Source organism: Podarcis pityusensis, assembly GCF_964106645.2.
Source record: "Podarcis pityusensis genome assembly, chromosome: Z".
Classification (NCBI taxonomy): domain Eukaryota; kingdom Metazoa; phylum Chordata; class Lepidosauria; order Squamata; family Lacertidae; genus Podarcis; species Podarcis pityusensis.
This window is the reverse complement of record NC_138044.1, coordinates 41,407,421-41,433,624: the sequence shown is the minus strand read 5'-3', so window position 1 is coordinate 41,433,624 and position 26,204 is coordinate 41,407,421. Positions and strand designations below refer to the sequence as shown.

General features: G+C 41.3%; 1 protein-coding gene across 1 annotated transcript; it reads right to left on the bottom strand.

Annotated features, from left to right (window-relative positions):
* Positions 1-4,336: 4,336 nt before the first annotated feature.
* RADX (RPA1 related single stranded DNA binding protein, X-linked) lies at positions 4,337-25,215 on the bottom strand. The gene is made up of 14 exons (XM_080991096.1): positions 24,361-25,215; positions 23,407-23,567; positions 19,253-19,445; positions 17,379-17,484; positions 15,568-15,659; positions 15,360-15,482; positions 13,650-13,757; positions 12,635-12,802; positions 11,522-11,802; positions 10,131-10,240; positions 8,771-8,826; positions 7,508-7,780; positions 6,018-6,176; positions 4,337-5,004 (listed from the first exon to the last, which is right to left on the bottom strand). The coding sequence occupies exons 1-14, from the start codon at positions 25,166-25,168 to the stop codon at positions 4,898-4,900; spliced, it is 2,745 nt and encodes a 914-aa protein (XP_080847222.1). The 5' UTR covers positions 25,169-25,215; the 3' UTR covers positions 4,337-4,897.
* Between the last annotated feature and the right edge of the window lie 989 nt (positions 25,216-26,204).

The window sequence follows — 26,204 nt, the reverse complement described above, 5'->3', positions numbered from 1 at the left end:
TTTTCACAGTTCGCTTACATGTAGTGAGAGAAACTTTTCTCATAGACATCTTGCGGTTGGGGGGAAAGAGAGGAGAGATATATATCTATATGGGGGTTGTTGTACTTTCATTCTGTTGCATGGGCTTTTTCTCAGCATCGTGTGGATTTATCCTTTGTTTATATATATGTTTGGGGTGGGGTGTGGGATTAACTGGGTGATGCCATTTTAGCTACATAAACACTCATAGCCTGAACAACAGAAGGATTTATGCTAAGAATATATTTCAGTGGGATCCAAATGCACATTGCTGGCTACCACCCAAAGAGAGAGAGAGGTGTGCCTCTGTAGCTGTGGGTGCAAAGGTATCCAGGATTATTCACAGTATCTAGTTCTTTGTGGAACTCAGGACATAGGAAACTGCCTTTTACTCCAGCCCAGTACTGTCCACACAGATTGGCAGCAGCTCTCTCCCGGGTTTCAGGCAGGGTTCTCCCCCAGCCCTAGCTGAAAATGTTGAGGATTGAAACTAGCACCTTCTGTGTGCAAAGTCTACCACCAAGCCACAGCCTTTCCACCAAAAAAAATCATACTATAGCGGGGTTACTGTATTATTATTTTTAGAGGACAGAAGGCAAACAGAATGTTAAACTCGGTCTGCAGGGAGCTGCGCTCTTATGGCAGCTCCATAATGGGTGAGCTTGGGGACTGTTCTATCTCAGCCTCAATTCCCCATCTGTAAGAATGGGTTCTAATTTCACATGGTCGTTGAAAGTGTAAGGAGCAATGGGGTAGAATGCAGAATACATCCATCTCAATAGGAATACATATTTGTTTGGAAGTCCTGCTGAGTTCAAATTGACTTCTCCAAGGAAGTGTACGTTGGGGCCACTTCTCTTGCATACTACAAGTGCCATAAAAATGGTTAATAATCACAGTGATCTATGAATCCACTCAGAGTTGCTCAAGCAGACACGGTCAACAACAGAAGGTTATCTCTCTGCTACCCCCAATCAGAATCCATTGGCTGAATCTTATTTGGGATCCATCTGTCAGACCCCAGATAAAGGGGGGTCTTCTGATTTAAATTATTATCTGAAGTGATCATTTCAGATTGATTTGGGAGCTGCTAATTTATGTGCTCCTGTTACAGATGCTGAGATAATAACTTTCCTAAATGGAAAGCATGTGTTTATCGAGACAGAATATTTCCTGCATGGAGACATGATCATAACGGGACTTACCGGGATGTGCCATGGAAGCTGTGCGGTTACCACGCGAAGGGGAGTTGTAGATTACAACAGCTTCTGCACCCTGCGCAGCTGCACGGTTGATCTTCTCTGAAAAGGTGCAGTTGCCTCTTGCGATCAGGGCAACCCATGGCGATGTGGCGGCAGCAAACTCAGTGTTCCAAGTGCAGGCTTGGTGGTTGGTGGAATTGGGAATGACCACCAACCCCCTCGCATCTGCCACAGGAGAGTCCACCCCAAACTGACCGCATTCACACCTGTCACTCTCTGAGGTGTTGTTAAAGGCGTTGAAATAAAGCAAGCTCACATTGGCTTTGACCCCAAAAGCATGTGCAGCTCCCAACAGGCCAGTGAGAACCAGGAAGCAGGCAGAGCTGATTTCCCCCACTTCCTTCATTGCTTGATCCTTAAAGCATTTGTAGGTACTTTCCGTTGTTGTCAGTCTGCTGCTTCTCCGAGCGGTCTGAAATTTCAATCCGAGGCAGGTAAGCAACACCACTCCTTCCAGCTTCATTAGATCTTTCATTGCGTCATCTCCATTTCAGTGTACTGTACTTATCTCAGGGGAATAAGCTGCCTGATGCTAGAGCCATAGTGCAGAAACCTGTGTCAGTAGCCTTCGCACACATGCACACACACCTATATTTCTGACGCTTTTCTCCTCTAGACTGAATCACATCCCTCCCCACCCCCCTTCATTGCCACAAAGGGGCTTGCTATAAAGTGGTTTGGGTTAAAGGTTCTACACAAGGCTTTTACATCCTGCCTATTCTTTACTCCAAATGAGACAGAAACGTCCGCTTTTCTTCAGGGAATTGCCAGCAAGTGACAAATCAGGTGGCTACAACTGAAAAAGACCACCAGGTTGAATTTGGGGTGGAAGTCGTGGTAGCCTAAGATAAACCATTTGGAATAAACTACTGTATTTTTCGCTCCATAAGACACACTTTTTTTCCTCCTAAAAAGTAAGGGGAAATGTCTGTGCATCCTATGGAGCGAATGTGTGGTCCCTGGCAGTGGTGGAGCTGGGGACTTTGGTTACTGGAGTGGCGGGGGCATGGCACACCGCCCATGTGAGCATCCTAATGGCGGCATCCGCGCAAGGGGGTGGGGAGAGGCGAGGCAGGGGAAGAGGGCTTTAGAACACTCTTTAGAGTTCCCTCCGACTGAAGGGCTCTGTGACTTGCATGAGAGCAGCCAGGAGCCAGCGCAGAGGGAGTTCTTTCTCCCTCGCACATTCTGTCAAATTGGGATGGGGAGCTTTTTTCTTGCTTTCCTCCTCTAAAAACTAGGTGCGTCTTATGGTCAGGTGTGTCTCATGGAGCAAAAAAATACGGTATATAGCCTTATGGTCTTGCAAGCACGAAACAAGGTGAATGCACCTTATGCAGTACGGTGGTACCTCGGGTTAAGTACTTAATTCGTTCTGGAGGTCCTTTCTTAACTTGAAACTGTTCTTAACCTGAAGCACCACTTTAGCTAATAGGGCCTCCAGCTGCCGCCGCACCGCCACTGCACAATTTCTATTCTCATCTTGAAGCAAAGTTCTTAAGCTGAAGCACTATTTCTGGGCTAGCGGAGTCTGTAGCCTGAAGTGTATGTAACCTGAAGCGTATGTAACCCGACGTACCACTGTATTTAGGAAGGTTAACAAGACTTGGGTCCACCCTCCTGCCCCCCCATGGTTCTGTTAGGTAACTCTAGACTCTGAATCTATATTTTTTTGGGGGGGGGGTCAGGCATGTGTGTGTGCCTTAGATGCTAATGTGCATTACTTCTCTTACTTTGAAATGTGGGAAGTTAGCCCTGCTTCAAAAATAATACTTTCTGCCATGCATTCCCTCCCCTAGCCCTTTAAATCCTCATTCCAACTGAAACAAGCCAAAGTGCACAAAATTTGCATTTGCATTGTACCATGCTCCTGGTCCCCACCTCACCCCTTTATTTCCTCTATTAACCCTGATGTATGGGAATCCTTTGCAGATGATCTCAGTGGAGACAGTCAATCAGTGACCAGACAGCAGTGACCAGAGGAGAAATGACTGCTGGGAGGAGCACAGAGAGAAGGAACGCCATGGTGCATCTGCAGCGGCACAACCAGATGCCTTCACCTGCCCCAGCTGCAACAAAACATGTCTCTCCCACGTCGGTCTCTACAGCCACAGCAGGCGCTGTAACTCTCCATCAGTTTGACTTCACTCCCAAAGGCCCACTCCTCCATTGTCTTCCAAGACAGAAGGAAGCCAATAACAACAAAACTGCTGCATTTAATGCTAAATTTTATTTTATTAAAGATAGAAGATACAGATAAGTCCAGAAAAGATGAAAATCGAAAGTGTTATATATCATTTAATAATTTGAAAATTTCAATTTGAGAAAAGAAACAATAAAGACTTTTTAAAAAATCTACCTTAACTATCTTATATTTCTATGAAAAGTGTAAACCTTAATACTAAAGGGGGGGGGAAACCAGTATTAAGAATTAATACATTGTATAATTAAACTAATTTGTGAACCCTCCCAGCTGTTTTCTTTAATTTTTTTTTAATAATGATATTTATTAAAGTTTAACAATTACAAGAAAAAAATAAAAAGAACAACAATTAAAGAAATTACAATACTTCAAATATAAAGAAAAAAGTAAAGAAAAAAAACAAGGTACAATAAAAAAAGTACAGCAGCTCAATTAAAAAAAGCAAAAGCAAAAGACATTTAAAGACAAAAACATTTTAAAAAGAAAAGAAAAGAAAAAAAGGATCCGATATTTTCATATCTTTATCTTTCATTTACTTATTTCCTCGACTTCCTCACACCTCCCTTTTTTGTATTTTAATTCAATTAACTGTTTCAGCAAATCCTTTCCCTCTTTCTCAAATTTTGTTCTATAATTCATCTTGACACAATTTACCCTTAAATTTTTCACTTAAAAAAAAAACCCTAAAGATTTAGGACTTATTTAAACTTATCTCCTTATAACATTTCTACTAAAGCCGAATAATTTCATTCCAACATTTTCCTAAAGTTCATTAACTTTACAATGTTTCTTTAAATAAATTTTTATAACTTTCTTCCAATCTCCTTCCACCGTCTCTTCTTCCCGGTCTCGGGTGTTTTCTTTAAATTTAAATTAGTTTTCTCTCACTTACTGCAAACTACTAAAAAATCTTAATACAAGGAAAAACCCACCACCATATGTGCAGTTCTGAAGTAAATGTATTTGTACGTGTTATGTACTGAGTTGAATAGGATCCAAAATGCAGCAGTCTGATTGGTCCTAGAACAATAGGATTCAGAATGCAGCAGTCTGATTGGTCCTAGAACAATGCAGCAGTATGATTGGTCGGCAGGAGCCACCCAATCCAGCTCCAGATAGAAGTGAATCCACAACCTGATTGGCCTACAGGAGAATTCCGGAATTAGCCAATCACGTGCAGCCCATTGTGTAAATAATGTATATAAACCAAATACTTTGAGGGGACTTTCATTCCCTCCTCATCATTATGAACTGAATAAAGAGCATGAAATTCACTCTCGACTCTGAGTATATTTCAGTACGATATTGCACTTGTCAGTAAAATGCAATACAGATTTGCAAAACAAAGTGTAGCAACATGGAAAACTGTGCTCTCCCAAGGCCCAAAGTTGAATGTTCCACCTGTCTTGTTAAATTACTCTGTGGCCAGATACACTTTGTTAAGAAAGACTTCAACTTTGTCTTCTCCCAAAGAGCAGACATCCAGGATGCAGATCAGAGGTTTTCTCACCAGCCCACCACCTAGTATGCAAACACAAAGATATGGACGTTAGTACTAAAAAACAAATGCTTAACAGTTGCTTTGTTGTTACGTTCCCAGGAGTATCATCAATGTTACACCCAGAACAGGTAATAAAGCAGAGTGGGGAAGGCAGAGAATCAATCCCTCCTGCTTCCAACATGATGGCAAAGGAAAATACTCTACAGAAAACCAATTCCCTGTGCCTAAAGCAGGGAACAAAAACATCTGGATGAATCCTCCTCATCCAAATTACTCAACAGCAAGGACAAAGTCTTCAGAATTTCAGCTCATTTCAGTGTTTGGCCAATAAATAAATAAATAGGAAGAAAAGGGGGAAATTTCACTCTTGTTTGGAATTATTAACTCAGCATGAAGCAAAATAAATAAATAAATAGCAACTGCTTCCATTTCAGAAGATTACTTTAACACTGGAGTTTAGGGTGTTATCTAACAGCCACCCAGCATATCTGTAGGCTTCTAGTTTCTGAAATAAAAATTCTAAGATTGACACAATAAAGAATGCTTCTGGTTCCTTCTTGTTTCACATATCTGGGAAGACAGCACGACACAAGGAAAGCTGGCACTAATAAACAGAAAAGCATAATTTGCAATCTTCTATTAGGTTGCGGGTCAAATATTCAAAACCATTTCCTTTGCAGACACAATTATGCAGGCAAACACATGCAAAGAAATATGCTCATTGAAGCATTCGTGCACTTTTTTGCTTACTGTAATTATTTACAGTTGCCAATTAGCAAATGGTTGGAATTTAGAAGAGCCACCATTTAACACGGTTGCTATCTCTTCAGGGAAGAAGGTATGCATTTAGACATATACTGTTTAACACTGCAACAAGGCTAGGCAAACCGTACTAGATAACAAGCGATCCAGGAGGCAATTCTAAAATAAAGGTTTTGAATTAAGGTCTGTTACGTGGCAAACCTTCATTTACAACTACGCTTGCTTATTTGAGGGCATAAGCAAACCATCAATATCATCTAGAAGTTCTTACGAGAAAGTGCCTGGGCAATCTTCTTCTGACTTGAGGTCCCACGTGTGTTAGGCAAATCCACCGTAGCACATTCCATGCCCGCTGCTTGAAGTAAACCTGAATTTTCAGAGTAACAGACAGGCAGGAGGGCAACATCTATAGCTGTGTCGCGATTCATTCCTGTACAAAAGATGGATATATTTTGTTACCATCAGCTAGCATAATGAACTATTTCATTGTCTTAGTTGTGACTTAGTTCTGGCTCATGCCCCAACAGCTGATGACCCAACATACTGACTATGCACACAAAGTTTCATCGGTATGCTCTGCCATTTACATACTTTAATACCCTCACAGGTTTCCAACAATATCCTTCTGGGACCAAAGAAAGTTCCCTGAATGATATACTACTGGTATCAAGCAAAGTGATAGTCTCTCTCCCCCTCCCCCCTGCTTCAAGACTTGGAAATTGTGCTCTTGTTAATATAGGGCAAAACAGCATTGCCCTTCCACCCCACCCCACCCCACCCCACCCCACTCATATTCCAAACTCTTTAAACACACACACACCTTAATACTCAATTTAAGCTCAACACCTATATTGAAAATGCTGCCATCTAGTCAGATATTCTACCTTCTTGTTCTTCCACATTTGGGCCCTCTTGCAAGCATATAAATGAATGTGTCCTTGTTCAGTTTCCTCCCCACATCTTTGCACCGTTCTGCATTTGCTATGATTTTGAAATTGCAATCTATCTAAAATCATTCCACTAAAATGCAGGGCTGGTTTCTTTGGAAATGTAGAGGACATTATTTATGTATTCAAGAAGCAAGTGATGCAAGTTTGAGAAAGGCATACTATGCCTGCTGTCCAAAGAGTTATTTTGGGGGGGGGGCGGGGGGAAATCTCCTGAGTTTCAGCAATTACTTACCATATACAGTATGAGAGGCCTGCTATTTGAAGAACACAAATCCACCCCCCCTCGAATGTGTAGAAGTAAAAGCAGGTTCTTTGGATCCTAGACTATTCCCCTTACAGTTGCTCTATTTATTCTTCATTAACTATGTTTTTATATCCCATCTTTTCTCCCTGCTCTGTCCATTTTACCCCCCAAGCAAACCTGTGGAGTATGTCACACTGTGAGATAAACATCAGTCCAAAACTGCCAAGTTGCCTTTGAACCCAGATACCCGCAAACTCTGACCTCTTGCTCTCTCTAACAAAAAACCAACCACACCGTTCAATACATTATGCATTCCCTCTTAGCTCTGTGTAACAACCGTTATTCTTTCAACACCCAGACAAAACTGTTAACATTTCCCCAGTGGCATAGCAAGGTCAGGTGGTACCTGGTACGGAAAATTTCTTGTCACCCCCTCCCCCCACATTGAATTTTTATTTTTTTTTTGCCTGCAAAAATGGTTTGACTTTATTTCAGATTTTTTGGGGGAGCCCCTGCACTTCCCAATGGGATGCTGAATTTTGTTTTGCAGAGATGGTGGTTACTTACCGACAATAGTCACTTGATAGTATTCATAAGGACAGGCATACTCAGTTTGATCTTCTTTATTTGGCACATATCTGTATTTGGCTGTTTGGAGATTGTACAGTTGCATGAGAAAATCTCCAGTTTCATAATTAAATTTTGATGGAAAGCTTTCAGGGAAAACTCTGCTGTAATGCAAGTGCTGCTCCAAGCGGTCTTTTATTTTATCCCAGAGGCTGCTTTCCCAGGAACCTGGTGAACGTTTTGCAGACTCACCATGCTTCTTTTTGGAAGCTCCTAATATGAAGATAGTAAGTGTGTTGTTAATCTCCATTTACTTCTATAATATTATTCTACATTTTCAATAAACCAGAAAAAACCCTCCCCAAATTGTGTGCATGTGGAATTAGCAGCACAGTAGATATAGGCTTTTATTATATATTTTCAAAAGAAAATAAATACAAAGTAGCATAAGCTAGTGTTTCCTGCACTTTTCAAATTGTAAACTATCAGAAAATCCAAGTTCAGCAAAATGATTACTATTCCAGAATGGATTTTTTGTTTATTTCACTCAGTTTATTTCACTCTCTTCCATGCACTGCATTTGCTGAGTTTACATGTATAATAAATGGGAACCCTATCTCATTTAATTATTTTTTTTAATGTAGGCTTCTTCATTTTGTTTTTTCTTTAAAATAAGTAAAATCATACCTCGGGTTACAGTCACTTCAGGTTGCGGTTGTTTTGGGTTATGAACCCACCAAAACCCGGAAGTACCAGAACGGGTTACCTCTGGGTTTTGGTGGTCGCGCATGCGCAGAAGCGCTAAATCAGCTGCTTTGTACTCTAGAATTAAAATCTAGGGTTCCATAATGGGGCAGCTGCAGTGGCCCGCAGGAAATGTAGAAGATCCAAGCTAGATAATTCACGTATGCAATTTAGCTACGGTAACTGAAATCAGCTTGCTATTCACAATAACAGGGTAAGACCTTGTAACATAAGAACTTGTAGCATATGGGCCCTCCGGAAGGAAGATTCACTGAAATTAAAATGAAAGGTTTGGTTGAAGCAGCAAGGTTATCTCTCCTCCATCATCTCCGTTTGGCATTAGGGAACTAAGCCAGGATTAAAAACCAACACTTTAGCTAGAATTTTACTAACTAAACAACATATAATGTTACTGTAAAAGATTAGGAAGGCATATTAAGTTTGCTAAGGCTTCCGGTGCTGCTTATTTTAATATAAAAGGCTGGCACTCAGATAGGTTTCAAGGAATAAGACACATACTTCTCTTGCGCTTCTTTCGCGCTGGAGCCGATGCATCCTGCTCATCTTCATCCGACCTATAAAAACCAAGAGTAGAGTTGCCATTGGGGGATTATAGGGCTGCTTGGCCATTTTGCCAGTAATCACCATTTTGTCACTTAGGTCTTATGATCAGGGCCAAAGCAGACATGACACCACCTCCTTTTTCTTAACTTCGAAGCAGCCGTGATAGCATGTTTGTGCTACTACATTGATAGGGCAACTGGCATTAGGCGTAAAGGGTAAAGGTACCGCTGACCGTTAGGTCTAGTCGCGGACGACTCTGGGGTTGCGGCGCTCATCTCGCACTATAGGCTGAGGGAGCCGGCATTTGTCCGCAGACAGCCTCTGGGTCATGTGGCCAGCATGACTAAGCTGCTTCTGGCGAACCAGAGCAGCGCACGGAAACACCGTTTACCTTCCTGCCGGAGCGGTACCTATTTATCTACTTGCACTTTGATGTGCTTTCGAACTGCTAGGTAGGCAGGAGCAGGGACCAAGCAACGGGAAAAATCCAATGAAATCAAGAAGTTACTGAGAATCTGCCACTTGTGCTATTTTCTTGCTTGCTGCGCTAGTGAAGTATGAATAATCAGTCAGGCAACATTTTATTTAGTAGGCAGCTTTGGTTTTCTATTGATAAGTTAAGTAGCATCGTATTACACACAAGGGCACTTTCTGGAGCCACAGTCCTATCTAGAAGCTATATTGGATTCTGCACATATTCACATGCACCCACAAAACATTCAAAAGTTAACTCATTGTTAAGAGCCATCTAAAAAGAGGTGAAATAAATTATTTCGAATCAATCAATCAATCAATCAATCAATCATTTAAATGGTCTATTTGGTATTGCAATCCTGACGCTTTGAACCTATTCCTGCCCAGATCTAACTACCTCATTTAGCAAGGTCTTTCCCAAATATCTATCCACATCTAACCGGTGGGAACATGGTGTATCTGCCATGGTGCATTTGCAACAGCACAACCAGATGCCATCCTCTGTCCCAGCTGCAACAACTGTATCGGTCTCCACAGCCAAAGCAATCACTGTAACTCTCCAGTGGTTTGATTTCACCCCCAAAGGAAAACACACCTCCAGTGTCTCCCAAGACAGAGGGAGGCCAGCCATGGTATTGCAATGCAAAAGTGATTTCCTTTGCAAATGATAACCTAAGGCATTTTAGAACATTGATGCAGCTCATTTGAAAAGTACACAATTCCCATGCTATGTGTGCCTAATCTTGCTCAGAGGGAAGTCAACAGAACCAGGATTGTGGCCTAACGTAGACAAATGCCAACAAAAACAGAAAGGGAATTCCATTGTAGAGAAATAGCTTACTCCACAATCCTATTCTTTCTCTTCGCTTTACACTTTCTGGGTCCTGTAGGTTGCTGTTCGGGTGGCTGGGAGGTTTGTGCAGAAGTGCCTGCTGCAGGTTCCTGGCTGACCTGTAGGAAATGAACAACAGGAGATATTTTGCCTTATTATTCAAAAACAAAGAATTCAGCAACTTCTAGGTAGCCATTCTTCACATATACATGAAAATATATATGAAGTTGTTGCATACATAAATAACCTTTTCTGACACCTAGGGATTTCAGTCCGAGTCATCCCCAACAGAAAGGAAAGGTATTTTGAACATGTTTTTTCAGTTCATTATAAATCATTTCCCAGAACCCTTTTACATTTTTAAAATGTCCACCAAATATGAAAGAAAGTTCTCTCCACCTCTTTACACTTCCAGCACTTATCTGATTCTGTCCTGTACATCTTAGCAAGCCTACTTGGAGTTAGAGACCAACTATGAATCATTTTCAAATAGTTCTCTTTCAAAGAGTAACATGCTGTAAATTTCAAGTCACTTTCCCAAAGTTTCTCCCAGAGGTTAGAAATCTATGTTGTGCCCTCTATCTACTGCCCAGTGTGTCACTGAGGCTTTAACTAGCTCGTCTTTTGTTTCGCAGTCTAATAACAAGTCATTTTAGACTATTTTGTCTATCTAATTTAAACATATCATGTAACTGATGATATTGCAAACAGTCCGTAACTTGGCTCCTTAGGTTTTCCATTGATTTCAGTTTGGGTTTCCCCCTGTGAAATGCAGCAATTCCCTGTAGGTCGCCCATTGTCCATCCATATTAACTCTCTTAATAGTACAGTGGTACCTCAGGTTAAGTACTTAATTCGTTCTGGAGGTCCGTACTTAACCTGAAACTGTTCTTAACCTGAAGCACCACTTTAGCTAATGGGGCCTCCTGCTGCCGCCTCACTGCTGCCGAATGATTTCTGTTCTCATCCTGAAGCAAAGTTCTTAACCTGAAGCACTATTTCTGGGTTAGTGGAGTCTGTAACGCTAAGCGTCTGTAACCTGAAGTGTCTATAACCCAAGGTACCACTATATTTTAAACCCTAATCTAGATTCAACTCCAGTATCAGAACCATAGGGATTAGTTTATAGGATATCTACAGTCTTTCAAATATGATCTACTAAATAAATTGTTCTGCCTACCCCCCATTTAGTTTCTCGATTCATTTCCATCTTTTTTTCCACATGTAGAAAGTTTTAAATATCAGTTTGAATACTCTTTTTCTTAAAAAATGGAACATCCACATTAAACTTTTAAAAACCTAAACTAAGCCTTTCAAACTCTATTTCTTCTTTAAAAATGAAAAAAAATTGTAAAACATAGTATCCAAATACTTATACTGTTAATTCTCAAGCACCATACCTGTTCTGGTGCCTCAACTGGAGCCTGAACTGGAGCCTGAACTGGAGCCTGAACTGGTGCCTGAACTGGAGCCTGAACTGGAGCCTGAACTGGTGCCTGAACTGGTGCCTGAACTGGTGCCTGAACTGGCGCCTGAACTGAGGCATCAGGAGGTACGATGGTGCAGTCGACATATTTTACAGCACCAATTATCCCCCGAATAGCAATGCGTTTGTGCTCCCTGTAGTGCAGTTTTCCAATCTCCTCCCGAATTTCATTGACGGTTTTCAACACTGGATCAACTGCAAAATAAATAATAATAATAATAATAATCCCCCGAAACTTAGCTTTGAACAGAAATGCATCCAATCCACCACAGAGTGAACCACTATAACTAAAATGTATTAACTGGAAGTTGATTTGAATAATTGTATTAATTGGGAAATAATTGAAATTGTTATAATTTGGCTAAAAATAAACGTTGTTTTAAAGAAGCAATACTACCAAAATTATGAATGTAGGATTCGAAAGATTCAAATGGAAAAGCACTTAATGTTAAATTATTGCTTTTAAATTGGTACAGATAAACCTCTGATTTATTTCCTGTTTGTAATCTAAGGGTGGCCAGTAATGAAAATCAAAGTCCCCACTGCTCACCCACTATTTCAGCACTGCAAGTCCTCCTTGGTACATGTGATATGTGGGGGCCCTTGAGGTCAGAAGTGTGTGTTCATCTTAATCTTGTACTGGAATAATTTCATTTTACTGACTCACATATATATTATTGAATTCTACCCCACATTGTTGGGACCTTCAGGTGCACACATATATATGTAAAGAGCTGGGGAAACTATATGGAAATCTTTGTCTAAAAACCCTGCTAACTGACTTGCTCTGATAGTTTAATATTTTTCTTCTTCGTCAATAAACTTCCCAAACAAATCCCCCATTCCTCCTCTACCTTTTGGTTTAGTGTATGACTGTTACCGGTATAGTATGTTGTTTAGCATTGTGATCATTTACTAAAAAGTACAAATAAGTGAATAAAGCTGCACATAAATATTTCGTTTAATAACATTACTATTGCCAAGTGGCAAGCATGACTGAATGAAAATGCAGAACAAAACACAACACCTGCAGCAGTTTCACAGCACTTCAGAAAAGTGTCTGGGGCTGGTGGCAAAGGATAATATCCGCCAATGAAAGTTTCGTTTGCATGAGAAGATCCCTCCTGAGTTCTCCTCCAATGAGCAATGCTTCTTACTCTGACTTCATTTTCATATGGCTGGCCTCTGTGCCACTCTGTTAAGAAAAACAAACAAACAAACAAAGGCTGTGAAAAGCCTAATAAAAATATCAAAATATTAAAGCAACAACTTTTTATAAGTGACTGTGCCAATAGAATTATAGAATCGCAGAACAGGAAGGGAACTCAACAGGTGGTGGCTACGTGAAGAACATTATAGAATTAATAAATGGTATCGGGAATGTTGGTGATGAGGATTGTAGAGACCGTGTAGGGATACGAAAGAATTGCAGCAGTTTCTAACCTGCCTAAGAGGCTCATTGCACGCAGACCAGTCTGTGGGATAGCTCAGTCAGTAGAGCATGAGACTCTTAATCTTAAGGTTGTGGCTTCAGGCTCCACTTTAGGCAAAAGATTCCTGCATTGCAGGGGGTTGGACTGGATGACCCTCGTGGTCCCTTCCAACTCTACAGTTCTATGATTCTATGAAGTTATCGTAGTGTACCATTTCACCAGAGATTTAATATTCTTCTGCAACTTCTCTGTGACCCTGGCTTTATTTCCAACACCAGAGATGCAGTACTCTTGCTAGAATTCCACAGATTCCTCAACCTCAGCCCTCCAGATGTTTTTGGCCTACAACTCCCATGATCCCTAGCTACCAGGACCAGTGGTCAGGGATGATGGGAATTGTAGTCTCAAAACATCTGGAGGGCTGAGGCTGAGGAAGCCTTTAAAGCAAATAAAAGCAAATAAAATAAATTACAATCAAAAATGAAAAACAAAATGGCTGATGCCCAAAGGTAAAAGGGGAACAAAAAAATGTGGTTAAGATGTACATGAGCACTTGAAGGTGTATGTTACAAATTGCATGTATTAATTATGAAATTAGGGTTTATTTACCGCAAATAAACATTTGACTTTCATTAGTAGTTCTCAGGTAAGATGGAAAGGAGCCGTTCCCTGAAATCTCTCGGATCACCTTCAGGTGTGTACATACGAAAAGTGACCCTGGAGATGGAGAAAGAATGCATAATTTTTTTCCATAAATGTTATTTCATTTCATTTATTTATTTCACACATACTATTCAGTATTTATGTATGTTCAGAACTATCAGGTTTTAAAGCAAAAGATACAACTGGCAGCATTTTTATTGTTATTTATTATTATTATATTATTATTATTGCACTTCCTACAATTCCTAGCTCAACCAAACTAAAACTTTTGTTCTACCAAGCAGTTAAAACTATGTGACTTGGTTGTCGTTCTCACAAACAGCAGATGAGGAGAAAAACCAGTTACTGGTTTGCATCACTTTAGATGGCATGCATGCCTCCTTTGTGTTGAAAATAGTTCTCTGTATAGAAAAATCAAATGTCAGAGGTGTTCTAGTCTAAGCATCTTGTGGATGCAAGAGTGTTTTTGTGTAGCAATAGTATCTGCAGAGATAGTATTCCAGCACATGAGCCCTCATCTGCAGTTTCAAATAGTACTCACCAGATCCTAGTTTATTACATTTTCTGCTTGGAGAGAACTAGGTAGCTGAGGTGGAAGATTACAGATTAATTGTGGGCTTTGCAGAAGCATTTATCTGTCCTCTGTAGGGAGCCATATCCAGTACTCAGCCTACTCAGAGCAGGCAGTGAAATGAAGGAACATGACTGACTTAGGTCCATTAATTTCAATGGATCTACTCTGAATAGAATTGAATTGGCCCAGGATGTTGTTGGACTACATGGACCCTTGGTCTGTTCCAATATTGCTCCGGCCCAAGCCTACACATCATCTCCGACTTTTAACTTGCTATTTATTTTTTAAAAGGTCAAAAGTCTTGCTAAATTCCCAAATCCTGCTACACACCTAAACATAACTCTTTGGATTATGATTTAAGGCCATGAATTTTACACCAAAGGTTTAAGCCACTCATAGATAAATGCTAGAGAGTACTTCATATATACCGTATTTTTCGCGCCATAAGATGCACCGACCATAAGACGCACCTAGTTTTAGAGGAGGAGAACAAGAAAAAAAAAAAAATTCTCTCCTTCTCTGCTCAGCACCTCTCCAGCAAAGAGGGAGGAGAAACGGAAGGGGCTCTGTTTCTCCTCCCGCTTCGCTGAAGGGGCGCTGCGCAGCTCTCCCTCTCTGTGCATTGCCTCTCCAGCAAAAGCAACACAAAGCTCCCGCTGCGCTCAGGAGGCTTTGCGTGGCTATCACTGAAGCCAGGAGAGCAAGAGGGATCGGTGCGCACCGATCCCTCTTGCTCTCCTGGCTTCAGCAATAGCTACGCAGCCTGCATTCGTTCCATAAGACGCACACACATTTCCCCTTACTTTTTAGGAGGGAAAAAGTGTGTCTTATAGAGAGAAAAATATGGTAGTTCTCCCTTCAGAAACAAGGGAGAAAATATATATAAACCTGCTTGAGCACCATCACACGCAAAGATGCGCAAGTTTCAGTTCCTCATTTCTACTATTCTGTCAGGGGCTTTAGAAGGAGCTGCAATGGTATTGTCTGCCAATACCCAAAATTAAAGCAAACTTTTAAGAAAAAAGGTATTACAAGATTTGGGGTGGGAGAAATGCAGAGATATTTTTTAAAAAAACAAATACTTGGGTGAATTTGCTGAAATATTTCAGGCTGAGATGAAGAAAACAATTGCAGGATGAGATTCTTATCTGAGGTTCCATCAGCAATCAGCACCCAGCGATAGATCAAGAAGTCTTCTCCATGCTCTGTAAGGACAACAGAAATGTTGAACATTTTCAGAAAGTATTTTTGAATTAATTTTTCATTAGCACAAAAATATTTAAAAATAACCTGTTTTCCGTGTGCGCTGAGTCCTTCCCACAAATTTCACAACCCCAACTACATCACAGTGTTCAATGTATGGTGTGACAAGCAGCTTGGATCTGTAATACAGAAAAGTACAAGTGATATTTGTAGCACACAGTAATCTCTCCATATTTATGAACACAGTGCTCCATCCCTCCAGTTAACCTGAATCTGGACAGGTTGTTGAAGTTGTTGGACTGGTATCCGAAAACAATGGCTTCATGGGAGCCAATAAATTGAGCCTAAATAGTGATAAGACAGAAGTGCTGTTAGTAAGCAGTTCCCGTATCTAGGAATTAGGTGAACAACATGACTGCACTCCTTCTAGAGCAACAGGTTCATAGTCTGGAAGTGCTCCAGATTCCAATGGGTCACCAGAGTCCCAAGCATTAAGGAGTGATGATGACCAATATATGTAAGTTGCTTCATCAGCTATGACTTTTCCTGGACTGGCAAAGCCTGGCCTCAGTTGTCCATGCTTGAGTGACCTCCCACCTGGATTATTATAATCCCCATTAATTTATTTAAATCTTTATAACGCTGCTCATCCAAAGATCACAGGGTGGTTCACATCATAAAAATGCAAATTGGGAACACAAAATACATCATAATAAAACAAAAATAAACCAATAACCACTGCTTCCACATAAACATTGAATGCCAAAGGCCTGATGAAGAGAGATGCTTTCTCCTGGTGCCTAAATAATATGTAATGAAGGTGCCAGGTGAGCCTTCCTGGGGAGAGCATCCCACAAAAAGGGAGCCACCACAGAAAAGACCCATTCTCATGTTGCCACCCTCCGGACCATTCGTGGAAGAGGCACACAAACATGATTAGTTTTATCTTTCCTGAAAGGCATGAGGGCTTTGGTCTAGTCTTGAGAGTTCTTGTGCCTCCAGCTCAGGGGTCTGTCCTTTAAGACATCCTGGAAGCTGCAGCTGGTGCAGAGTGCATCACCCAGATTGCTGGAGCCTGACAAGGCCAAGTGTAAGTAGTCCTGCGGGTGATGCGCTAGCTAACAGTGAGCTACTGTGCCCAACTCACAGGGTCAGTACTAGCATGCAATGCCCTAACCAGCTTGGGATCAAAGTACCTGGAAAAATGCCACCCCTGTTGCCAATGGGTTACACATGGTTGATACTGTCCCATGATGGGGCCTCCTTGGTGACAGCTCCCCATTTATTAAATGCCTTCCCTGTTTGAGTCTCCTTCATTAATGGCATTCAATTTTATTTTTTATTTTTTAAAAATCCTATTAAACAAGGCATTTGATGTATGCAAGATACTGTTCATGAGAAGCCTGAAGTGAATAGCCATAAGGATCAAGTTGAACTTTTAAAATGCTATTAAAACTTTTAAATGTTTTTATTTACCACCCCCATGTACAAGACGACCCCTATTTTTTTGAACCCTGAATTAAGAAATAAATATTTCTTGAGCCGTTGAGCTGCCAATCCCTCACTCGCCCACCTGCTCGCCACATCCAATCACCCCCACTGCATTCACTACCCATGTATAAGATGACCCCCCCATTTTTGCCTACAAAATTTTAGCAAAAAAAAAAAAGTCTTATACACAGGAAAATACGGCATTTCACTTTCAATTGTTCTGCCTCGTTTGCTGCTACTTTGGTAGCAAAAGCAGGATAGAAATGCAATAATAAATAGATAATGCTTAATGACAAAGCTTTTTTTCCTCTGTTACTTTTCCCCTCCCTCCTCCTTCCCACTTTTGTTACATTATTGATTCCTGCCTTGTATATTGTCTCCAAAAAAGAGAACATAAAAAGCCTAACCTTGTGACAAACTGATACTGAATGTTGGGCAATCTCCATTGCACTTTAATGTTGTCTTTTGGAATGATGGTAATTCTAGGTCTTCGCCCAGCGTTTAGTGTTAGTTCTAGAAGAAAAAGAAATTAACCGTGAGAACACACATTGAACAACTGAGATCCTGGCTGCCTAAGTAGTTCTGCTACTCCTGTATGCATAACAAACACTGTTATCCCCCAGACTCAATTATTTGGGTAGCACAAGCGATTTAAAATCAGATGTGCCACTATGCTTGGAGCTTTTCTGGACAATCTTCTCACTGACAAACTATTTAACAACTGCCTCCCTCGGTTTTGCCTTCCAAGATCAACCATAAATAAATAATGTGAGTGGTTATATCAAGGGGAAGAAGCCTGAATCCTTAACAGCAGAAATTCAAAATACAGGCTGAATAGCATTTGAAGTTTGAAGACGGAGAAATGTTAGACTGGAATTTCTTCAAAAGAGCTTCAATGTTAAAAATGGTTTCCCCCCTCCCGTCAATGGAGTAACAGAACATTTAAGAATCTAGCTAACACCCAAAAATGGGTGTACTGTAAATGTTTATGGAGTTCTCTAGATTAAGAGGAGGGACCAAGTATTTTGTTTTATGTAGCTCGTGGGACTTAACAACGGGTATTTGAAAAGCCAGTGTCAGGGCTACCGACCTAGTGTCTTTTACAAAATGGGGGTCTTCCCATCATGAGCTGCAAAGCCCTAATATCTATTTCTGAATCGATACAGATATCTGAAATATCAGCTGAAATAGTTATGCATAAACTTCACTCAGTCTTAGCAACAAGGTACCAAGGCAGAAGCAAGGTTTCGCTTTCAGTATTACTCTTTAAACAAGTGAGCAAAGCAGTGCTTCTCAAGTTACACAAAGAGAGTTGTGTATGATTTCACAACAGGAGAGGGACATCTGTGGCCCTCCAGATTCGTTGATCTGTTGTTTATCTGGTGTTATAAAATAATGACATTTTAAAGTGAACTTTGAAACAAAATTACATGCTAATTACAAAATTACATTCCAAAAAGAACTATGAATCTGGGAGATTATTTCATGAGCTTTCTATAAACGCTGTGGAAAGCTCAACTCTTCTGTCAGAAATTTTCATTATTTAATTTACATTGTTCCTTGTTAATTTCATTTTGGCTGTTCTCCCTCTCCCCTATATTATTTGTTATCTCTTCCTGATTACACAGATTTATTTAAGATGTGTAAAAAGAAGAAACTTTATTTCATCAGTCCACTGAGAATATGTTTGTAAAAATTAATAATAAATGTCTTAAATTGACAAATTGTGACTTGCACTTCTCTTTCCTCCTAGCCTGAAGAAACATCTCACTTTCTCCCCAATGCATTATATATACATATGTAAAGCAAAATAATTTGAAACTAATTATACTGGTTACAGAAGGCATGATGGGGGTATCAAAGACTTTTGTGGATTTAAGGAACAACAACTGAAAGTTACTATTACACAGCAGATGAAAAGTGTGGTTGACTTGGGACAATAAGGAATTTCATCTTTTAACACTTTTGGGGGGGAAACACCAAAATGATTAAAAAACCCACATTTTTTACACCTTAGTTCTGCAGCCAAGGCAGTAAAATTTTACTTTCTGTTCTAGGGGCAGTTGATTTTTAAAAAAACGATAGCGCTATTTCCCCCTCAAAGTGGTCAATGTATCCCCTTCATGAACTAGGTATAGAATTCAATGTGCCTTAATACAGTTATAATCAATGAAGAGCCATATGCTTTCAAATGGTCAGTGAAACTAAACATGCGTTGCCACCTACTGCAAAAAAACAACAACACATTGTTGAACAACAATTAATATTCAAAATACTTAACCTATTGAGAACAATTTCTTCACGCCAATGGATCCAAGAGTTTGCTGTGTTTTAAAAAGGCAGCTTCTTTTAACACCATAGTTTTCAAGAAGCAACACAGTGCCAACGGTCATACTGTTGTACCATTCAAAACACAAGTCGTTCCACAGCACCATGGTCATAGAACCGGAACGATCAGCCACAATGAAATATGCCTAAAAGAGATTAAGAATATGAGCCACAAGATCTCAGCAACACTGTGGAAGAGTGAAAAGTATTGTTGAACTGCTCTTTCAAAATGCCTGTGGCTAATCTGTACTTTTCTGATGGCATGCTCCTCCTCAGTTTATCAGCTGTGCATAAGGTACTGCATAGGAACAGAAGCAATGCTTCCCGCATTCAGAAGGCTTAAAGTCTAAGGTGGCAACCCTATGGACATCTGCGCGGTAGCAAACCCCATTCAGTGGGACTTGTATGTGGGCCCAAGTTCTGTGCAGTAGTGTGGAAGAGGTCAAAATAATGGCATACACAAAGTGGAGTTGGATTAAATTAGGCTGCAACTTTATTGCACCAGGTTTGGCACATGGTCAGCCAGCTTGCTGGCTGGCTCAACAAGCTGTCATTGGACAGCTTGGGCAAACCATTATTGAGGTCCACCATGGTGTGAACTGTTTCTGGAAGATCTCATCTAGTCCCTGGCAGGGGACATCATGGCCTATCAGCCCTCGACTAGGCTTCTGAACAGAAAGCACCACACTCCAATATCCCTTATGGGGGTCCTCCACTGGGCTGAGGCAGGGTGCCCCTCTCTACTAAGGATCCAGCCCAATGCCTCATCCACCATGTGAAAGTTGTGACAGTTGCTATGAGGTAGGAGAAAGCCCATAGGACCCAGCCAATAAATGTGCAGGTGAAATTCCTCCTTGGGGCCTGCATCCAGCAACTGACCTCCATCTATAGCAATGCACTTACACCAAAAAAATTCAAACAGTGTGAGAACAACACAAATGGTGAGAATGCATATTATATGCATGGGTGGAAAATTCAGGCAAAGACTATAGAGGGGAGGTTGGGAAAGCCTGCCTTAGATGCTCCTAAAGTATCTCTTACAACTCTACAGTTATATGAAGTAAACGGATTTGGAAGTACTGTATTTTTCGCACCATAGGACGCACCGGACAATAGGAAGCACTTTGTTTTAGAGGGGGGAGAACAAGAAAAAAAAAATTTCCCCCTCTCTGCCCAGCGCCCCTTCAGTGAAGCAGCAGGAGGTGCTGCACAGAGAGGGGGAGAACTTTCCCCCTCTTGGTTTCCCGCTCTAAAACAAGGTGCCGTTTAAGGTGTGTTCAGGCGGCTACCTTGGAAGCCTGGAGAGCGAGAGGGGTCGGTGTGCACTGACCCCTCTCGCTCTCCAGGCTTCAGGTTCCTTTCGACCTGCTCTTTGGGGCTGGCGGGGGGAAGCCCACCACCAGCCCCAAAGAGCAGGTCAGGGAGCAGTGGAAAGGCGCAGCGGAGAGGCTCCTGCCATAGCCGCGCGTCACCTCTCCAGCCGGGAGAGGGTCGCGGGGGGCTGCTTTAGCCCCGCGCGCGCTCTCCCGGCTGGAGAGGTGACGCACGGCTATGGCAGGAGCCTCTATAGCCGCGCGTCACCTCTCCAGCCGGGAGAGGGTCACGGGGGGCTGCTTTAGCCCCGTGCGCACACTCTCCTGGCTGGAGAGGTGACACGGGGCTGTAGAGGTTCCTGCCATAGCCGCGCGTCACCTCTCCAGCCGGGAGAGGGTCGCGGGGCTATGGCATCTTCGCTCCATAGGACGCACACACATTTCCCCTTCATTTTTGAAGGGGAAAAAGTGCGTCCTATAGAGCGAAAAATACGGTATTCACTTCCAGCCATCTCTGGAGTCTCTCTCCTCCCTCCCACTCCCCCCCCCCCAGGAGGCCAGCAATAATTCATTCCCAGCTCTCCAGGTAGACCCTGCCCACTTTCCAGCCTGGGTCTGCGTCATGCCAAAGGAGCCAGAAGCAGCCCCACCCACCTGTACCGAGCTGCAGAGACCTCTCTGAGTAAGCTGAGAATGGCACATTCTGAACAAATGAACAACAGAGCTGGGAGGCAGCACTGCAAATCTAAACATGGAAGTTACACAGAAACTACTTTTTTGTTATACTTTTGAGTCAGTATAACAGAATCAGAGAATTGTTATACTGACTTCTACAAAAATAACAAACCCAAACCTGCACAAGAAATGCAAGACAAACTAGGGGACACCCAAATACCCTAGCTAACACACCACCAACTGCACGCCTTCCTAAACAACCCAGCAGAAACGGCGGCGGCGATTAGGCCTTTGACCACTTCCGAAAACCTTCTCCTGACAGCAGAGGGACATGGCAAGGGCATGGTACCCACAATATATAAAATACTGCTCCATAACCCTACAACACCCCCCCCCATCTCAATAAAAAAAAAACAATGGGAGCATGACATAGGTTACAAAATAAACCTACCCAATGGACTAAACTGTGGTCTAAACCACCCTTTAAATTCATCTCAGCAAAAAGAAGGGAACTCACATTGAAACTTATCTATAGATAAATCTCTTTAACTGCCAACAAAAACCAATAAATGAATAGAAATAGAACCTACCCAAATAATGACACAAAAACCTTATACATACACTATGTAGAAGAATGAAAGTTTACTACCCCCTCTTCTTCCCTCCCTCTCCCCCCCCAAATTTATACTGTCTATATAACATCAGTGTCTCACATTGAATATGAACAAACTGTGTGAAAGAACTCTTTGAACTGAAAGCAGAGACGCTGTATGTACTTCTGTAACCCAAGAAAATATTTAATAAAAACGTTTTTTTAAAAACCACCATAGAATTGTAGAGTGGGAAGAGAACCAAAGGGTCACCTATTCCAGTGCAGGAATGGCATATAAACTAAGGCTAACAAGTGAAAATAAAGTTGTAGCAAAGAAAGTGATGTGTAAAACTGGTAGCAGAAAGCTTAACATATGGCTTGGTAATAATAATAAAAAAATAAAAAAATTAAAAATTAAAAATTAAAAATTAAAAATTAAAAATTAAAAATTAAAAATTAAAAATTAAAAATTAAACATAAAAATTTAAAATTTAAAATTTAAAATTTAGAATTTAAAAATTAAAAATTAAAAATTAAAAATTAAAAATTAAAAATTAAAAATTAAAAATTAAAAATTAAAAATTAAAAATTAAAAAGTAAAAATTAAAAATTAAAAGAAATTAAAAATAATAATAAAAAAATAAAAATAAAAAAATAAAAATAAAAAATAAAAAACCTTGCTGTTTGGCAATCGGAAGGTGAAAAGAAAGGCAACACAACAGGAAGTGAGGTTTTCTTCCAGCCACTAGAAACAGCAAGGGGGGGGCAATGAAAAAGGGCTTGTGAAAGATGAGTTTGTGTGCTATAGACAAGAGTAATGTAAAATTACAGAATCATAGAACTGAGGAGTTGGAAGAGATCACAAGGGTCATCTAGCCCAACCCCCTGTAATGCAGGAATCTTTTGTCCTTGGGAAAAACCATCATTAAAAGGGGTTAAAAATAAATAACGTAAGTGATTCATGGGGAGCCATGTAGGGCAGTGTGTTCTGCAGTCTGCATGTTGTTTCAACCGAATTAAGAACACTTAAAAAAAATTCCATTAGCAGTGGCATCATGATTCAGCATTATGAAATTTTGAAAAGCCTTTGAAAGCCATTTTTGTGTGCTCAGGATATTGAAGAAAGTCTAATCAGAGTAAGGCTCCACAAAAATCAAGCCGTTATTTAACAGGTAAATTGTAAATTAGTACAATATGTATTAGCACAGTGGTACATTCATCAATAGAACTGTTTCCATTTCTACCTATATCAAAGCAACAAGATACTCTCAAGATACAGTCAATGAAATAAACAAGGAGATACATTTAACTCAGTTCATTTTGACTTTAAAAAACCAAAAACAAAGCCTGAACTCTAAATAACTGCCATAACAAAATATAATTATATTACCATTTACAATTGTATTTCATTATGGCTGTTATTTAGAAGAAGGATTCAGAAATAAGAATTAAGGTTTTTATCAGCATAGCAGATTTAAATGGACGCACAACAAGACGTAAGCATGTTAAGATCTGTAGATAGCCTACCTGGTACGGTTTATCAACAGCCAGACTAGGCTTTCCGTAGTACTGAAGTCTCCCCCTGTGGGTTATTCTAATGATAATAGGATGGGTGCCAGTTTTAATCTTATTGCCTGTTTTGTGGCCAAAGTCTCTCTGCAAATCTCGCAGAGTTTTAACTGCAGAGTCTAGGAAAGCAAAAAGAGATTCAAAAGTGTATAGGTGACATAGTTGGTTTCATCAGCACTGCCACTACTACAAAACATATTGCGGCAAAGGGATAAGTTACAAATAACCAAGCACTGCTGATCTTAAAAACTGGTCCTGCCAAGCTGGCTATTCCTAAAGGTTGCTCTGGTGCTGCCTCAGAAGAAAACAGCCCAAGAATTCCAAGGTGTCATAAATAAAACGAATGAAGTGCACAAGGCGAACACAAATGCACAAGTACATAAACTGCACGTCTAAAATGGTGCAGGAGAGCGTCTTGACTCTTAATGACCCTAACACCCAGAATATGCGTATTCCGTACCTATTCAAAGCCTAGAACCGAAAAGCTGTACTGTAAGCCGCCCGGAGTGGCTGGGGAAACCCAGCCAGATCGTTAGGGTATAAATAATAAAATTATAATAAAATTATTAAAAGCACACTCTATCAAGTTTGGGTCCCGGTGCAGTGACACACAACACAAAAACATACCTAAATAGCCACCATGTTGGACCAAAATATACCTGAATAAGACAATACACGACACCAAACATATTCCCTCAAATTCAGCTTGTGGGCTTCTCCTGCAAACCAGGCTCTCAACCCAGAATCTGACTGTTCACATTAAGACAGACTATAGATTGTCAGTGCTTAAGTATAAGAGACAAATTTATTGAACCCAATAACAACAGCGGTATATCCCAGACTATCCTACCCATTAGTCCCATGCGTCCAACAAACCACTATTGATGACCCACCCTGCAGCAGTCAACTCACCATCCTCGAAGTCAGCTCCTGGACCCATTTTTCCCCGCCATCTGTCCCCATACGGATCTTCATTATTCCACAGTGGAAGATAATACTTCCACCTCCCCAGCAGCGGCACGGGCGGCTTCCTTCTGCGTTCGGGAAGCTGTTGACCCCGGACAACATCACTTCTACTGGCCGCGCCAAGAACTTTGAGCTGTTCAATGCACATAATCCAGCTATCAAACTTCTGAACGAAAGCGCACGAAAGCTCTGTGATTTGCACCCGCAGGCCACAGCGAAGGGCATTTGTCTGCACCAAGCGGTTCAACTCGGGGGCCAGAAAGCATCTCTCCCGGTACACGCCGTCGGAAATAGTCATATCATAGAGGTATTGGAAGCCAGTACGCTTGGGTACCTTGATGAGGGACGAGGCACGAAGGCGCACGTGCCTGGCGAAAGGATCGGGGTGCTCGTTGGAAGGACCAGGAGTGTCAGCACGAGCGGCCACTTCTCCGTAGGAAGAGGCACGCGTGGATACATTGCTAGCAGAAATGTAGCTGACGCGTGTCTTCTGGGAGGCATCCTTCAGATACCTCTCCAGCGATAACACGGTCACCGGCGGAGCAGCTACGAAGGTGGTCACATGGTCGCGAACCACGGCAGCTCGGCAGTACGCCACGAGTATCCAGGAGAGCCGACCCGTCCCGTTTTCCATGTTCCTCCTCCGTTCGTGTGTTTCGGAAGAAGCGTCTTCAAGCCATAGCTCCAGCACATCTTCTTCTTCATCACTTGCAATGGCATTCAGCTCGTTCCTTTCGGGGCTGTATGTCCCCATGATCAGACTCTCTGGCCCGCCACACACAGACCCACAACAGCTGCCCAGTCAACTTTAGGCGAGTAAGGCGGAGAAGGTAGCTGTCGGTCTATCTTGCAGAACTTCGCTGCAGATTTTGAGAGCGAGCGGGATTGAGAGAAAAAAACCCGAACAAATCTGTCCAATGAGCGGGCTCGAGGCGGAGTTTCTATGACGCTGAAGGGGATGAGGGGCGGGGGGAGGGCGGGGATTCGCGGTGGAGAGCGCCTGTTGCGCTTTATCAGAAAAAGAAAAAAACCCGGGCGCGTTTGTTCTTCTGTTACAGTTCTGTGATTCTAAAAAAATTAAAATAAAATAAAACCACACACAAGAAGGCAGCAGTGTGCTGTTACTGGGGAGTAAGTAGCATTGAACACTATGGGACTTGCTTCTGAGTTGTTTTTGCACGCATCTTATCAGAAGTAAGCCTTCTGGAGTTCGGTGGAACTTGGCCCCGAATCAGTTGCCACGAGGTTCTTTCGCTTTTTGCTGCTGATTAGCTCAACTGTCTCCTCTGAAATATGTGAAAGGGATGTTTTAGACACAACAGCATGAAGCGCTTGGGGTCACTGATTTAAAAGACAAAGAGCTTAAAACCGTTTCGATGTCCTCGAACTACTGACTAGTTATTAAAGGCAAATGTTTAGTTATACGGAGGTGTATTTAATTTTTTTTTAAAAAAAAAACACCACACAAACCAAACACGATGTTGCTTCTTGCACTTCGTCCTCGCGTTTCATCTTAGTTTTGCAAACTGCTCTAGACTCATTTCTGAAAGGTGGCACAATTTTTTTCGTTTCGTTGAAGTCAATTAAACAAATTTGTACACTATGTACAAAATATTAAACGGCCGTTGATAAGAAAAACAGAAAAGCATGTTTTAAAAATAAAAATCTAAGACTTTATTCTATCCACAACATTAAAAAGAAGACTATTACATAGCTGGCATTTGTATCTTTACATTGCCTTGAAACTCCCCCCCCCCCGCGCGCAAATTTTCCCTATACTGATCACTCCA